The following is an 18,083-nucleotide window of genomic DNA, read 5'->3' as shown; positions in this document are numbered from 1 at the left end:
TGCTCTAGCCTAAACACTAGCCTGCCCTTCTTCTTTCAAAATTCCCTCTTCAAGCACTCCAAGGAGTTCATACTTTACTCGAGGTTTTGTCCTTAAACCAAGGCGTGAAAGGTAGAACTGTTTGAGGGTTTGACCCCAAATCAACTCTATTTAATTTAATTTAATTTACTTTAATTATTGTTTTATTATTTTTCCTTGAATTTACTAACTCATTTATTATTTTATAGTTGCAAGCAAACAGAATCAAAGTAAGAATTATGTTCCTTTTATTTCTATTATTTTTCTAACGATTTTATATTGTTGGATTTATTGTTAAATTGCTTCCAATATTAATGTTTATTCTTTTATTATTTATTGATCACAATATTGCATGTTTAAAGGGAATATGTAATGTAAATCACGCCTAATAAGATAATTTGGACAACCGGTTTAGGTTCCTTTTTAATCTTATTGTTTAATCAAGTGGTCACTAATATTTTAGAATAATATGTTGCATTAATATTCAACCAATTTAGCTTAATAATAGTTTGGAGAAAATTGAATATTTTGTTTGTATGCCTTTGAGATCGCAGGAATCCCTTTTCACTATAGGAATCGAGTAGAGGCCAATACGGGCGAATGTGACTCCATGACTCACTTCGTACCATCATCCCCGATCCTCCTTTCGTGGTTCCGAACCATATGGAGTTAGTAATCTCATGGATTATGAATGGGGTGTAACCTTCACGGGTTAATCGTTGTTGCCTTTCGTTGTCCCTTTATTCGTGGTTGCCTTTTATGATCTGTAAACGGTTTACAAGTTCCTTAAAAACTTGTTGGCGGCTCCCTACTTTCCTTGTCCCTAATAGCTGTCCCTAATCGTATACGTCAATTCCTACTTCCTATGAGTGTCAAGCATATTCACCACATGCTTTTAACGTAGGCGCACTTCAAACGACGCCTACACAAATAATTTTTTTTTTCGAGTTTGGTGCGCCGGACAGCAGCAAGGGCACCACAGCCGGTGGCGCCGCTGTTGCCGTCAGTGACTGCTGGTGGTGCGGCGGCCGGCCCGCCGGTGGTGTGGTGGTGGCCGGCAGTGGTGCGTGCAAAAAGGGGATGGGGAAAAGAAAGAAAAAGAAAAAGAAAATAAAGGAGAAGGGAGAGAAAATTTACCTTGGGTATTCTCCACTATGGGCAAAGTTTAATTTACCCATGTGTTGAATATTTATACCCATTTTCTCTAGAAACCCTCATACCTTAATTTCCCTTTCTATCCTTACTAATCCCTTTCCTAATAAAACTTAACTTTTATAAAATTTTCCTTTTATAAAACTTTGGCAAAATTGGTATAAACCACCTTTTCTGACCAACTTTTTTTGAAAAACCCACCTTTTATGTTTTTTTTTTTACTAAACCACCTTTTAAGTACCTAAATTTTTTATTGCACCACCCCTATTTCAAATTTTGACGAAAAATTTAATTGAGACGTCAAAGGGGCCCACAACTTGTGCTTTTTCCCTCCTAAATTATTTATTTTTTCACTCCCAAAAACATTTGACCGTTCCCTCTATATAAATGCATGACTAAATTGAGTAAAGCTTTAAAAAATCAAACCTAATTATGCTGCAAAAATTAAATTGTAGTCTTTATTCATTCTCAAACCCTAATTGAGGTAATTGAAGTGGATGGTTGAGATGGAAGGGAAGGTTTTGTTGTGGTTGATGATTTGGAAGTGGATGGTTGAGATGCAATCCGTTAGATTTGAAATAGGGGTGATGCAATAAAAAACTTAGGTACTTAAAAGGTGGTTTATTAAAAAAAAAAGGTGGTTTTTTCAAAAAAGTTGGACAAAAAAGGTGGTTTATACCAATTTTACCTAAAACTTTCCTAAAATAATCCCAACTTATTAAAATAATTAATTAAATAAAACTTTCCTTTTATAAAATATTTCCAAACTTATTTAAAATAATTAATTAAAATTCCATAAATAATTCATTTTGGATTATTTAAGTACTTCACAAAATCTAATATCTAATATATATATATATAAATATATATATATATAAACAAAGTAGGCATTTTTGGAGAGCATTCAACGCGCCACATAAGCAAATGTATATTTTTAACCAATTAAAAATTAGATTTCTATTTTATTTTAGAATTAAAAAATTCACTTGCCACCTAACCAAAAGTGACAAAAGAAGGAAGAGTTATCTTGTCTGATAATTTAACTTTTGATAATGTTTTATATGTTCCTACTTTAAAATGCAACTTGTTATCTGTGTCTCAATTGTTAGAAAAACAATTCTATTTTATTATGTTCATTGACAAGCTATGCATTAATCAGGACCGTAATTTGAGGAACCTGATTGGAGCGGGGGTACAATATGATGGGGTCTACATTTTCGTCCAGTTCGTGCTCGGAATCTGCAGGCGAACAAAGTAGTTGTTTCAGATACAAGTTTGTTATGGCATAGGCGTCTCGGGCATCCGTCAATGCAAGTTGTGAGCTCTCTTCCGGGAGTTTCTAGTAGTAGTAGTACTCATAGTAGTAACTCTGGTTGTTCTTTTGATTGTGACATTTGTTTTATGGGGAAGCAACCCCGAAACTCTTTTCCGTTAAGTATGAATAAAGCATCTGATATTTTTGATTTAATTCATTGTGATATTTGGGGTCCAAATAAGATTGTTTTTAGCATGGGTGCTCGTTATTTTCTAACTATTGTTGATGATTTTTCTCGTGCTACTTGGTTGTTTTTTATGGTTGGTAAATACGAAGCTTCACAGTTGGTTCGTGAGTTTTTTGCTATGGCTAAAACTCAATTTGGCCGTAAGGTGAAGGTGGTCCGTAGTGACAACGGCCAAGAGTTTCTCATTTTGGGGTCTTTCTTTGCTAAGAAAGGTATTTTACATCAGACGTCGTGTGTTGACACGACTCAGCAGAATGGTCGGGTTGAACGGAAACATCGTCATATTTTAAATGTGGCTCGTGCTCAGCGGTTTCAGGCTAAGTTACCGAAATATTTTTAGGGAGAGTGTGTTATGACGGCAATGCATCTCATTAATCGCACACCTACTCCAGTTCTCAAAGGCAAAACACATAATGAGTGTTTGTTTGGACAGACACCCTCATATGATAGTTTGCGTGTCTTTGGTTGCCTTGCTTATGCAGTTATGCTGCGAATCGTCCTCGAATTAAAGACAAGTTTGATTCTCGTTCTTAGAAATGCATTTTTGTTGGTTATCCACAGGGGCGGACCTACATGTGTGTCTGCTAGGTCACATGACTCACCGGGGGAAAAAATTAAGTTTATTAAAAAAAACAAGGCAAAACTTGTAAAGCGAAGAGCGACAAAGGAACAGAACAAACGAAACTCAAACGACACAACCCTAACTCCCTCCCTGACTCTCTCACATTCTGATCGCCGACGCTGGAAGAGCCACCAGACTACCGTACCAGTATCGCAGTAAGCACCAGCCACCATCTACGGCGATCACGGACCACCAGTGCACCTTTTTGCAATAGATCTGTGACCACCAGTCCTCACTATCCTGCCTGCCGCCCGCCACATCGCCTATCGCCACCAACTGGAGTGACTGAGACACCGAGTGAGTGACCTGTGACCACCGATTGAAGTAGAGCAACTCAGCAAGGTATTGTTGCATTAAAATTTAAATTATGAACTATTTAATTTGTTATTTAGTTTTAATTTTAGTTATGTATAATTTTAGTCATTTGATTGATTAAATTGAATTGAATTGTTGATTTTTTGTTCATCATTGTGGTAATTACTTAATTAATTATAATTTCAGTCTTTTATAAATTATAATTTCATAGTCTTGACACTTTGACAGGTTGTTCACTATGTTCATTGTGGTGTTGAAATGTTGAATTGAATTGAACTTATTTGGTAAAATTGGTACTTTGTTGTCTTGATTAGTTGGTTACTGACCTTATTGTTTCATACTTTGATAGTTTGATTTGTTTCAAATTTGATTATGTTATTTGTATTCAAATGAAGTGAAAATCTGTATACTTGATTGTTTATTTGAATTGCTGAATTTTTTGTTATTTATTAAATGATTTTCAGAATGAAGCGGAAGCTTACTCCAAATAAAATGCATAATATCGCTAGTTTCTTCACTAAATGTAATCCTTCTAGTCAACAAAACTCTTCTCTAAATGAACAAATTTCCACTCCACATCATGCTAGTGAACAACATACCTCTCCCACACACAATTCACCTCAAATTCCCCTCAAAGATCACCTCAAAATTCCACTCATAAGTCACCTCAAAATTCCACTCATAACTCCCCTCAAAATGAAGTGGAAGAATCTTCTCCTCTTAATGTTTTGGGAGATGGTGTTAGATTAAGTGAAAATGATCTTGCCAATCTTCCTCACGATTTGGGATTGAGGAGAAAGATGAGTGATTTCCATCCCGATGATAGACACTTAGTGAGGAGAACTTACATTCAAAAAGGGTCTTGTCAACCTAAAAAACATGTATTTCCTCAAAGACTCATTGCCCCTAGAAAACATCAATTTTGTGTGAAGTGGTTTGAAACTTGGGGTTCTTGGCTTGAATATAGTGTGGAAAAGGATGCTGCCTATTGTTTCATTTGTTACTTGTTCAAGATGAAAATGCATTTGGAGGTGATGCATTTTTCACCGGTGGTTTTATATCTTGGAATAGATTAGACATACTAAAAAATCATGTTGGTAAGCACATGAGTCATCATAACAATGTCATGTTAGCTATGGATTTGTTCAAGAAACAAAAGTCAAGCATCACCACTGCATTATCAAAACAAAGCAATCAAGGAGTCTATGAGTAACTGTAGGAAGCGATTGGAAGCATCAATTATTTCTGTACAATGGCTTTTAGCTGGAGCATTGCCTTTTCGAGCTCACGATGAAAAAGAAACTTCTTCAAATAGAGGTAATTTTCTTAGACTTTTGACTCTTGTTTCAGAACTACATCCTGATTATTCAAAAGTTTGTTTGAAAAATGCTCCTGGTAATTGTCAACTTACTTCTCCGGTTGTTTAAAAACACATCATAAATGCATGTGCAAAAGAAACTACTAAAGCAATACTTGAAGATCTTAATGGTGATTTCTGTGTTATTCTTGCTAATGAATTGGCTGATATTTCTGATAAGGAACAAATGGCTATTTGTTTGAGATATGTAAATAAAAAAGGAGAAGTGTGTGAGCGTTTACTTGGTATTGTGCATGTTGGGGATACAACTTCTTTAACTCTTAAGGCTGCTATTGAGTCATTAATAATTCAGCATTCTTTGTCTTTCTCTCAAGTAAGGGGTCAGGGTTATGATGGGGCAAGTAATATGCAAGGTTCAATTAATGGCCTTAGAACCTTAATAGAGAAATAATGTAAACAAGCATACTTTGTTCATTGCTTTGTTCACCAACTTCAGTTGACCCAAGTTGCACTTGCTAGAAAGAATCCTGATTGTGCTTAGATCTTTAGTGACATGCTTACACCTCTCTTAAATTTTGTGGGATGCTCACCAAAGAGGAAAGAATTTCTTCGTGAAAAACAAGCTCAAGCAGTTGTTGATGCATTATCCCTAGGTGAACTTGAAACGGGTTCGGGTTTAAATCAAAAACGGGGGTTAGGAAGACCTTGTGACACTCGTTTGGGTTCCCACTTTAAAACAATTGTAAATGTGCTTAATATATTTCCTGCGATCCTTGGCTCACTTGACGAGATTGCTAAAGCTGCTGAAGCAAAATCTATGGCAGATGATTATAATAGAGCACAAAGTATTATTGGTTGGTTAATGACTTTTGATTTGATGTTTGTGGCTCACTTAATGGTTTCTATATTTGCAATTACAAATGAGTTGAATGTTAACGTAACCAAGACTAATTTGCAAGAGTTGAGAGATGAGGGATGGGATTCCCTTAAGGAGTAGATCTTGTCTTTCACAACCAAATATGAGACTGAGGTTACAGATATGACTGCGACTTATGTTGTTCCCAGAAGAAGGATTTTCAGAGGTAAGCGTCCGGGGGTGTCCAATCTTCATCTTTTTCGAGTTGAGGTGTTTATAGGTGTCATTGATCTTCAGCTACAAGAGCTTGAAAATCAATTTCTTGAGATAAGTAAAGAACTTCTTATGTATATGTCCTGTTTTAGTCCAGCTAATCGGTTCTCTTCTTTTGACAAAGTCAAATTGACTAAGCTAGCAACATTCTACCCAAATGAATTTTCAAGCTCTGAATTGATTTACTTTGAACACACACATCAAAATTTCATTGTCGCCGTTAGAGAAGATGAAAGGTTTTTGAATTTGAAGAGTCTTACTGAGTTATCAAAGAAACTCGTTGAGACGTGATTGTCTGAAACACATAGTAGAGTATACGTGCTTTTGAAGTTGGTGTTGGTTCTCCCTGTTGCAACAGAAAATGTTGAAAGATTATTTGTGAAAGATAAATTGTGTAATAGCATGGGAGATCAAATGTTGAATGATTGTTTGATTACTTTTTTAGAAAGTGATTTGTTTTCCAATGTTAAAATAGATCACATTATAGATCGATATCAAAATATGAAAACTCGTCGTGAACAATTGTAATAGTTTATTGTACTATGTGCTTGTAATATATTATTTGTAGTACTTTCGATTTGTAACTTGTAAGATGAATTTTTAAGTACTATTTGGTTGTATTACGGATTTTTATATCTTATTTGTTTGATTGAAATCAAGTAGGTTGTCATATATATTTTTTTGTTAATATTTTTGGATTCGAAATTTTTTTGGTACTTTTACAGGTTATAAATAATTCAGGGTGACTCACAAGCTCCGAAATCCTGGATCCGCCACTGGTTATCCAAATGGGAAGAAAGGGTGGCGTCTTTATGATTTAGCAACTAATGAGATCATTATTAGCCGTGATGTTTAGTTTTTTGAAGACAAGTTTCCATATCTTGAATCACTTCCCACTGACCAAAGATTATTGTGGGAAAAATATTTTTCCACCCCACCGTCGTGGGATTACGATGATGATGATTTTTTTTATCAATGGTGCGCCAATGGGTGGTGTCATTATTGAAACAGTGAGCTCCGCAGCTAGGCCGCAGGAAAATGCTCCCCGCCGCAGACTTCTATGTCTACCCGAGTTCATAGCAACCCCCAGCAGTAAGAACCGCAGCCAGGCCACGGGAGAATGCTCCCAACCGCAGCCCAGCTGCGAACTGCACTGTCCAGCAGTGTGCTGACTCTTCCAGCCGCACTTGCGGGCAGCAGTTCAGCACAGCCCAGCCAGTGCTGGGCAGCCACCCCCCCAGTCTGGTCTGGCTAGGCAGCAGCTAGGGGTGTTCAAATCCGAGTACCCGAATATATCCTGGTACCCGGATCTTCGGGTACTTGACAAGTCGGCCCGTGTCCCGTCTCGAATTTTATTTATTTAATTTTTTTATTAAATTTGCACCTAAATTCTTTTTATTTTTGACAGGTGTTGTTTGTTGTTTTACAAAATCAACCTGCTGTATTTTTTTTAAAAATAAACCTTGTTGTATGCCTGTATTTATAAACTAAGAATTAAAGTAAAAAAATCAAAACTAGAGTTCAAGGATGGGAATACAAAGTTTTTGAGTCTTTAGTTATATACTTATATAAATTCAAAACATACAAAGTACAAATAATGACACAAAGCCACACATCAATCGAAATGGGAGGGGGTCGATTCATTCACTTGTGAGATCCGCAATTTCAATTGTCTCATCAACAACAATCATCGATCGGTGGTTCCAAAACCAAGTCTTTCATTCCTACAAAATAAAAAAATGCAATCAAATAATTATAATAATAAAATTAATAACATAATTCACATACACAAAAAGAATAATAAAAACAAAATAAAATAAATTCAAACACAATAAAAAAAAAACATTCAAACAGCATAAAAAAACGAAAAGAGAAAAAAAAATCAAACAGAATAAAAAAAATAAACAACAGAAAAAACGAAAACAAATTAAAAAATTAGTATGAAAAAACGAAATCAGAATAAAAAAAAAATTCAAACAAAAAATCAAAAACAAAAACTGAATAATATAATTGAAAAAGCAGGAAGTTAAAAAAAATATCAAACGAAAAAAATTAGTTAGAATAACCTATGCAAATTCCTCATTATGACATAAACAGGAAGTTCAAAAAAATCAAACAAACACAAAATCAACTCAAATAAATTTCATACCACAATCAACAACCCATTCACAATCAATATTCAATAGGCTATGAAAAATTGCAAATTCCCATCCATAATAAACAACACAACAAATTATAATGAACAAAAATTACAACAAAAAACGAATTGATTTAGATCTACCAATTGATGTCAAAAAAAATAATTAGATTCATAAATGCTAAAGTAAATATGAAGAAAAATACTACAAAAACATCACAAAAATATTATAAATTAAACTAACCTGAGATTGACTGAAGTTTGACGATGAATGGAGTCGAATGTCGAGTGAGGAATTGATTGATATTTTGAGGGAGGAGATGTTGAGAAGAGGCGCAAGAGAAGGAGAGAGAAGTTTGATTGTTGCGTCCTTTTTTTGGGGAAATTATTCCGTGTACCCTTGAGGTTTTGAAAAATGCACCGTGTACCCTTGAAAACTTTCAAATGCACCATGTACCCTTGAGGTTTGTAAAAAAATGCATCACATACCCTGATCGTCCTACAAATGCACATATCATTGACTTATCAAACTAAAATTATGCCCACACACTAACTCATTTAGTACTTTATATTTATGGAGTAAAACCGCCTAAAAGCATAAATTACATTAAAAGTTGAACTCTATAGATCATTCTAAATCCTAAACTTTAAGGTGTTAGAATTTGATTTATCAATTAAGTTTGCTTGATAATTAAATGCTTTAGCATTATACTGGCATTATACTATAACAATTTAATAGAATTTGATTCTTATAGCCTATATGGGGTCTCAATTTAACAAAATTATCATTTGTTATATGAGTCTAGGGGTATTTGGTGCAAGTTCTTACAAACCTCAAGAGCACACGTGCATTTAAAAGTTTTCAGGGGTACAAGGTGCATTTTTTAAAACCTTAAGGGTACACGGAACAATTTTCCTTTTTTTTTGGAGTGGGAAATAAAACCCTAGGTCTAAGTGAGTAAGTGGGTTGGGCTGGTTTGAGGGAGTACCTTTTTTTTTAAAAAAAAAACGAGTATTCGGGTACCCGAGATTAACAAAGCGTGTCCCATGTCCCGGCCTACGAAATTGCTATTTTAGCGGGACGGGTATCCGACCCGGAAAAAACTGAAAAAATTGTTAATTTTTCATCGGGTTTTTTGCGGGTCATTGGGTAATTAGGACGGAACAACCGGGTCGGGTTTTTTTTAACACCCCTAGCAGCAGCCCTCTCACACCTCGACAGACAGTCCGCACCCCCTATTGGGGGTGTCCAGCCACTTGAGGTGATTGTTGGGGATTTTTCGCACACCGATGATAGTAATGTGCGGTCCTAGAGTGTTCTAGAGCAAGAAATTGTTGATGAGAATGTTGTTATAACGCCTTTGAATTTGAGGGGGAGTACTTCTTCATCGTCGGAGGATCTTGGTCGTGGTCATCGTGCAAAACGTCCTCCTTTATGGCATCGTAATTATGTTACTCATACCATCATCACTGAAAATATAGACCCCGCTACATCAATTGTTGACCCTCCTTAACCGCATTCCTTAGGTAAACCTTTCCTTATGCTTGTCATGTTGAATATAATCGTTTTTCTATGAGACATAGGTGTTTTTTGGGGACGATCATTAAAGATGTCGGTTGGTGTAAGACAATGCAAGATGAGATTGATGCTCTAGCCAGAACGTAATGGCACATGGAATGTTGAGGATCTTGATAAGGGGTTTATTTGACCACTTATTGTGTTGATTTAAACCCGTTTTGCAATCTTTTCCCCTCTTTCTAACCCGTTTTGTATATAAAATGTTGTGTCTCGGCCTTGCCCCCTCTTTGCATGTGTTTCTCCATGATTTGCAGATGTTATGACTCACTTTGACAAGCAATAAAAGCTCGGAATGGAGTTCAAGTCAAGAAAACAGAGAAAGGAGAGCCCACTCCTGGTGGAGCAGGCGTGCACCTCTCTAGGAGAAGGCGCTCCATCGAAATCACAACATTCTACCCCAAACCCAAGCCTCTGAGAAGCGAGCATGCACCCTAGCTGAAGCGGGCGCTTCTAGCTGCTCCGATACATTCTGCCTCAAGGTCAAGCAAGGAGGAGCGAGCGTGCACCCTCCATGGAGCTGGCGCTCCTCCCCTTGAAAATTGAATCTGACCTTATCTGAAGAGCAGGGGAGCGGGCGTGCAAAGCCCTTGGAGCGGGCGCACCTCCTCGAAGTTTTGAAATCTGACTTCTTCTGAAGCCTGGAGGAGCGGACGCGCATCACTCAGGAGCAGGCGCTCCTTACTGGAAATCCGTTTTATTTTGACGGATTAACCTATGTAATTCGGGGAATATAAATACTTCCCATTTTGTTCATTTGGGAGATAGACAACAGTAGCATAGTTTTCAGCAACTCCTCTTAGTTTGAAACAATCCATTTTGATAATTTAGCTTAGTTTTCATCAAATTAATCATTATAATAGTGAGTTTCAAGGATTATTCTCAAGATTCAACACATTGTGCTCAACATTTGAAGCTTCAATTAATAACTTTCTTCTACTTTTCTCTACTTAATTTCTGATTTTATTTTGTCATTTCACGTTATTTAAGTCTCTTTAGTTCTTGATAATTTGTTGTTGGATGATAGTTTTATCATTAGTTAATCACTTTTCTCCAATTATTGAAGTAATTCAAACCCTAACCCTTGTTTGCATGTCACTTAAGATGAATTGTGAGTAGTCCTCTTTGCTAGGGGTTGGGTGAAGCTCAACCTAATGGTTAGTTATGTAAACTTGGGAGAAGTATTGATGTTTGAATTGCGATTAAATTGATTGTATGAGATTGCTTGTTAGTTCTTCATGATAGGATTAGCTACCCTTGATTTAGGAGCTTAATAGCATGGTATGCTTAGTTTGACATGGAAATGTGAATTAAGTATGTCATTACTTATTGCAATTTGATTATGTATTTTCTATTGCTAAACTAATGAGGAATCTAAGTTTAGTAGTGTGAGTTGTTTCCTAATTGCATGAGGTTGATCTTACATATAGTCTTTGCTATCTCTTGTCTATTTTACTCCTAATTTGCCTAATTGCCATGGTTGAGTGGATCTTATTCCCTAGTGTCTTTAATCACTTGATTTAGAACTATAGTTTGTTTGTCTACTTGACGAACCCCAAATCACAAAAGACTTCGAATTAGCTTAAGTGTTTAGATCTTTAGCAATTATATCCCGTTCCTTATTGACCGAACTCTTACTTATCATTGTGCTTGATTTGTGGGATGTTTGTTTGTAAATGTGTTTGATTGAGTGTGGAATGTGCGATCGTTCTAACGCCCATCAGATCTTCCTCCTTGTAAACGAGCAATTGGAAGTGGTTGGGTATAGTAGGGAGTATTTCAAGCATTACCCCAAACTTGAACCCCACTGTGATCATACACTTAAGCATGGTGGCGTCCAAAGGGAAGGAAGCTAGAGCAAAAGAGTCGCCAACAAGTTTTAGGAACTTGTAAACCATTCACAAGGTGAAGATTACACCCCTTAACGATCCAGGAGATCGTCAACTCCAATAGGTCTGGAACCATGACTGGTGTTCAGGGATGAAGGTACAAATCCAACCTAAAAGAGATTGAACCTGCCCTAAATAGGCCTCTACTTCATTCTTCTCGTATTCATGTGTGCTTTTTGACTAACATGCAATCATTAAGTTAATCCTAAACCTGTTTATCTATGTTGGTTGAATATTAATGCACAAACAAAACTATTATTGGCGATGGTAGGGAATATTTCAAGATTACCCCAAACTTGAACCCCACTGTGATCATACACTTAAGTATGGTGGCGTCCAAAGGGAAGGAAGCTAGAGCAAAAGAGTCTCCAACAAGTTTTAGGAACTTGTAAACCGTTCACAAGGTGAAGATTACACCCCTTAACGATCCATGAGATCGTCAACTCCAAAAGGTCTTGAACCAAATAGGGTTCGGGGATGAAGGTACAAATCCAACCTAAAAGAGATTGAACCTGCCCTAAAAATAGGCCTCTACTTCATTCTTCTCGTATTCATGTGCGCTTTCTGACTAGCATGCAATCAATAGGTTAACCCTAAACCTGTTTATCTATGTTGGTTGAATTTAATGCACAAATAAACTATTATTGGTGATCACTTGAATTATAATCATATTAGCCCTAAAAAAGATTATTAATTATCTTATTAAGCGTGATTACAAGTACAAATTCCCTTTAGGCATGCATAAAAGGCATGATCAAGCAATAACAATAATAATCAATATCAAGCAACATGATAAAAATAATAATCATAATCATGATAACAATCATAATAATCATAATTATCATAATCATGTTAAAGCATAATATTAATAGCAAGATCCTAGGCATGATACTAACAAGATTAATAACAAACCCTAGCATGTCACTAAACAATAAAGATCAAAGCTTTAGCCCTAACATGATACTAACATGCTATTAGAAAAGAGTAAAAGGCACCCTAAACATGATACTAGAAAGCAATAATAACATCCTAAGCATGATACTAGGAATTAAACAAATTTAAACATGCTTTCTACAATAATAGAGCAATAAGATTACATACTTTGATGCCTCATACCTCTTTCTAATAACAAAATACACGCGTTAGTAATTTCAAGGAAAATAAAATCAAACAATCAAATTAAATAATTGAAATCGAGATTAGGGACCAAACCCTCAGAAATTATAACCTTTCACGTCTAGGGCGAAGGCAACTTCGAACTTGGCTAGGTGTGTCTAGATCTTGTGAATGCGGAATTTTGTAAGAGGGAAGGTTTAGAAAAAGAATAGAGAGAGAAAGCTTCTAGCTTTAGAGAGAGAAAGAGAGAGATGATTGTTGATTGTAGATTGTAGATGAATAAAAACGGAGGTTCAGGACCCTATTTATAAGAAAACAGTCCGGAAATAGGTAGAATTTGATAAGGAATAAAACTCCACGCTATCGCTGCAAAACCAACCTTGTCGCCAAGCGACAGGGTCTGTCGCGTGGCGACAGGCCTGTCGTCTGGCGACAGCCTGGATTTCTACGCGCATTCAACACGGAGTCCACATATGAATCAAAATCGATTTGTAAAATCCGTATGAAACTGAAATCGTATTTTCCATAAAATAATATTTTATTCCAAATAAAACTTTATCAAAAAATAATTATTAATTCTAATCTTATTAGGATTAAAAAGAACCTTCTAGAGAATTCTAGAAGACTATAATCAATTCTAATAACTTTAGGAATAATAATTAACATTGGGCCCTCCCCTAGATCATTAGGCCGCATGTAAAGATCAAACCGGGCCCAGTTTAGTATTTTGGCCATAACTTCCTCATTATTCATCGGAATTGGGCTTATAATATATCGTTGGAAAGCTCTTTGCAAGCCCCATCCAACTACACTATTATTGGACCCTTGTCGTGGACCAAACTAAACTGGATTGGCTGTTTTCATAAAATAGAGTTGTTTTCAAAAAAAGAAAGAAAGAATTTTAATAAAAACCAACCGCAACACCTGACCTTTCACACTTTCACCTCATTCGATAATCATTCGACGCAAAAGGTATTCATCACTGGGTTTGGTTTTGGGGAGACACATTTGGGTGTCTACAGCGATCATTTGAATTATAATCATATTAACCCTAAACAAGATTATTTATTATCTTATTAAGCGTGATTACAAGTATAAATTCCCTTTAAACCTGCAAGAGAGGGCGTGATCAAGCAGCAACAATGAATATAATATCAAGCAACATAATAATCATAACAATTATAATCATGTTAAAGCATAATATTAGCAAGATCCTAGGCATGATACTAACAAGATTAATAACGAATCCTAGCATGTCACTAAGCATTAAAGATCAAAAGTTTAGCCCTAACATGATACTAACATGATATTTGAAAAGAAAATAGGAAGCATCCTAGAAACCATAATTGATATAAGCAAATCACCCTAAATATCATACTAAGAAAAGCATCCTAACATGATACTAGGAATCAAAATAACAATCCTAACATGATTTCTATATCAAAATATCAATTAAACAATTAAAGTACTTACTTGGATGCCTCGTACCTCTTTCTAATAACAAAATACACACGTTAGTAACTTCAAGGAAAAGTATAAAATTAAATAATTAAATTAAATAAATGAAAGAGAGATTTGGGACCAAACCCTCAGAAATTATAACCTTTCACGTCTAGGGAGAAGGTAACTTCGAACTTGGTTAGGTGCTTCTAGATCTCGTGTATGCGGAATTGTGTTTGTGAAAAGCTAGAGAGATGAGAGCTTAGAGAGAATTTAGAGAATAGATTAATTGTAAATTGTAGACTGTAGATTGTTGATTGTAGATTGTTGATGAATAAAAAAAACGGAGGTTCAGGACCCTATTTATAAGAAAACAGTCCGGAAATAGGTAGAATTTGATAAGGAATAAAACTCCACGCTGTCGCCGCAAAACCAAACTTGTCGCTTGGCGACAAGCTCTGTCGCGTAGCGATAGGCCTGTCGTTTGGCGACAGCCTGGATTCCTACGCGCTTTCAAACACGAAGTCCACTTATCAATCAAAATTGACTCGTAAAGTCCGTATGAAAACTGAAATCGTATTTTTCATAAAATAATATTTTATTCCAAGTAAAACTTATCAAAATATAATTATTAATTCTAATTTTATTAGGACTTAAGAGAATCTTCTATAAAATTCTAGAAGACTATAATTAATTCTAATAACTTTAGGAATAATAATTAACATTGGGCCCTCCCCTAGATCATCGGGCCGCATGTAAAGATCAAACCGGGCCGAGTTTAGTATTTTGGCCATAACTTCCTCATTATTCATCTGAATTGGGCTTATAATATATCGTTGGAAAGCTCTTTTCAAACCCCATCCAACTACACTATTATTGGACCCTTGTCGTGGACCAAACTAAACTGGATTGGCTGTTTTCATAAAATAGAGTTGTTTTTCGAAAATAGAAAGAAAGAATTTTTAATAAAAACTAACCGCAACACCTGACCTTTCACACTTTCACTTCGTTCGATTATCATTCGACGCAAAAGGTATTCATCACTGGGTTTGGTTTTGGGGAGACACAAATGGGTGTCTACAGGTATATAAAATTAAGTACACCGACAAGTCGAAGGTGGAAAATCTCAAGGCTCGTTTGGCTATTCGTGGCAATCAACAGGTTGCTGGTATTGATTATAATGAGACGTTTGCTCCTGTTGAAAATATGGGTATGGTACGTATTGATAAGTGGAAAGAAAGTGAACATCTAAGAAAAGAGGTGAGAAATTGAAAAAAAAGAAAGTGAACATCTAAGAAAAAAAAAAGAAAAAAAAAGAGCAAAAAAAAGAAAAAAAAAAGTTTGATGTTCAAATGATCTAAGTGAAGGTTGATCAAAAGAAAAGAAAGAAAAAATTGAGTTTCAATGTAAATATTTCAAGTTATGAGTTCAAAGTTTGTTTTTCACTCTAGCTTGTATTATCATATTTTTATGAGTGAATTTTGTAAGTATTGGGTTTGGTTTTATGATTGAAGTATATTTGGTGGATTTGTGTTGGAGTTAGTTTTGTTGGAGATGTGTATGATCATTATATTTGGTCATGGGTTTATTAGGATATGGCTCCCTTTTAGCATAGCTTTTCTCTCACGTATTCCCAAATTTATCCTACCCTTTCACCCTAGTCTTACATTACAAGCTTTAAAAGACCTTTTGACCTTGTGCATAGAGTTGTGTAAATGTGAAAGTGTTGCTTATCAATGCAAGTTATGACTTGACATATTCCGAGTCGACTAATAGGTTGAGTGTATGTCTTTTTAAACACACGAGTGTTGTGAGTTTGGGAGGGCATTGTTCACATAAACGGGTTGGTTGGAGAGCGATCGAGTATATCTTTTACTCGCCACATAAATGAGAGTTGAGTGTGTGAGCACTAGTCTTGAATTCTATATGCTCTTGTGGTTTGCTCTAGCTATTTGACAATTGTTAGGGAAGATTGGTAGTTGGATGGATTTAATTGGTTGACTTTGATACATGTTTGTCAGATTTACCTTGAATTATATTTATTGATTTTAATTGTATTTGGGGTGAAGTATTGATTTAATTATTCATTGCTTTGCTTAGGGACAAGCAAAGGTTTGGCTTGGGGGAGTTTGATAAGTCTATTTTATATATATTTTATTCCCCGTCCCATGGTCATATTTGTGCTTATTTGAGCTCTACGGAGCTATTTTTATTACTAATATACGTTTTCTAGTGTTTTTGTAGAGTTGGTATTATTTTGTAGGAATTTACAAATTTATGACGATTCCCGAGCTTATTGAACCACTACAAAGATATTGGAGTTTGATCGTATTTTATGACCAATTATTTTAAGCCCAAGACCGAGCTAAAGAAATTTGGTTCGGTGATTAAGGGCTCGATATATGAAGAGGTCCAAGATATTACAAGTTATTATTGAAGACCAACCAAGGAAGGGATTTGGGTCCAAGCTTCCAATCCCAAAAGAGCAGTCCAAGCCACGAGTCCTGAACCGCGAGAATGCGTGATGTTATTATTTTGGGTCCAAGTTATTATTTTAAGCGTGATGTTTGCCGGGCCCAATTAAGTGAGCATCAAATTGGGCCGCGAGAATGCGTGTGTAGCTGCTGCTTTGGTGGGATGATGATGTGGCTTTGGCCTTTGAAGATTACTAGATATTAGTTGGCAGCTTTATATTTATCCTAGTTTTAATTAAGTTAGGATTATTTTTCCTAGTTGTTTTTAATTAAACTTCCTTTTCTTCTTATTTTTCTTATAAAAGGGGTAGTAGTACGTAGGTTGGGGGGAGGTTGGTAGCTTTAGTTTAGTTTTGTTTTTTTAATTAGTTTTAGTTTAGTTTTCTTTTCTCTTTCTAATTTTTCTCTCTCTTCCTTAATTAAACTCTTAGTATTATTTTCTCTCTTGTTTCTCTCTCTACAACTCTTGGTTTAATCTCGATCAGTTATTTATTTTATTTCTTCAATCATGTCTTCTTTAATTGCTTTGCTTAGTTTATATTTTATTATGTGCGAGTAGTTTAATTCTAGGGTTCTTGGGAATCCATAATTAATATGAAGGGATAATTTGTTATTATTGATTATTGATATTGCATGATAATTTCTTATTGAATTGTTTTAATTCTTTGCAATTGGGTTATGAATCGAGCAGATGTAATTTGGTTGTAAATGTTTAGCAATATTGAATTGATGAATCGAGCAGATGTTAATTTAATATTAAAGGCTATTTTCAATAGGAACTTAGATCTAGTAAATTGCGAGAGCCTGTTAGATCTATGTTGGTTAATAAATTGCGAGAGCCTGTTAATCATGTTATCTGTACAATGTTGATTATTGATTGTTATGTTTTATCCCGAAATATTAATTATTGGTGAACCTGTGACCCTAGTCTTCCTTATTATTAATTTTCTCCCTAAACTTAATCTCCGTAGTATAGTTTCCTATTACAAATATCAAATTGGTTACCTTAATAATTTAGATTATATTAATTAATTAGGAATAGAAAGACCAGTTTCCCTGTGGATTCGACCCTACTTCCCTATCTACTTTAGTTAGAGGACTTAGGTAATTATTTTTTATTAGGGGATACGACTTTACCCTATCAGTTGTATTTTTGAATTGGGAGTTACATCAAATGGATGTTCATAATGCATTTCTTCATGATGATTTGGCCGAAAAGGTGTATATGTAGTTTCCTCCAAGGTATGGTACTCCAACACCTGGCAAAGTTTGTAAGTTGCAGAAGTCTTTATACGGCCTGAAACAAGCTTCAAGACAGTGGTTTTCGAAGTTGTTTAGTACTCTGCGAGGTTTTGGTTTAAGAACTCATATGCTGATTACTCTCTGTTTAGCTAT

The 18,083-nt window shown here is 35.4% G+C and overlaps 1 protein-coding gene across 1 annotated transcript; it reads left to right on the top strand.

Annotated features, from left to right (window-relative positions):
- The first annotated feature begins 4,814 nt into the window (after positions 1-4,814).
- Positions 4,815-5,924, top strand: LOC145581217 (uncharacterized). The gene is made up of 3 exons (XM_081638266.1): positions 4,815-5,004; positions 5,065-5,324; positions 5,469-5,924. The coding sequence occupies exons 1-3, from the start codon at positions 4,815-4,817 to the stop codon at positions 5,922-5,924; spliced, it is 906 nt and encodes a 301-aa protein (XP_081494392.1).
- The last annotated feature ends 12,159 nt before the right edge of the window (positions 5,925-18,083 follow it).

The sequence above is a fragment of the Chenopodium album genome, chromosome 15 (genome assembly GCF_948465745.1).
Source record: "Chenopodium album chromosome 15, dcCheAlbu1.1, whole genome shotgun sequence".
In the NCBI taxonomy this organism is placed as follows: domain Eukaryota; kingdom Viridiplantae; phylum Streptophyta; class Magnoliopsida; order Caryophyllales; family Amaranthaceae; genus Chenopodium; species Chenopodium album.
The sequence above is the reverse complement of the archived record's forward strand: the minus strand, read 5'-3'. Positions and strand labels throughout refer to the sequence as shown.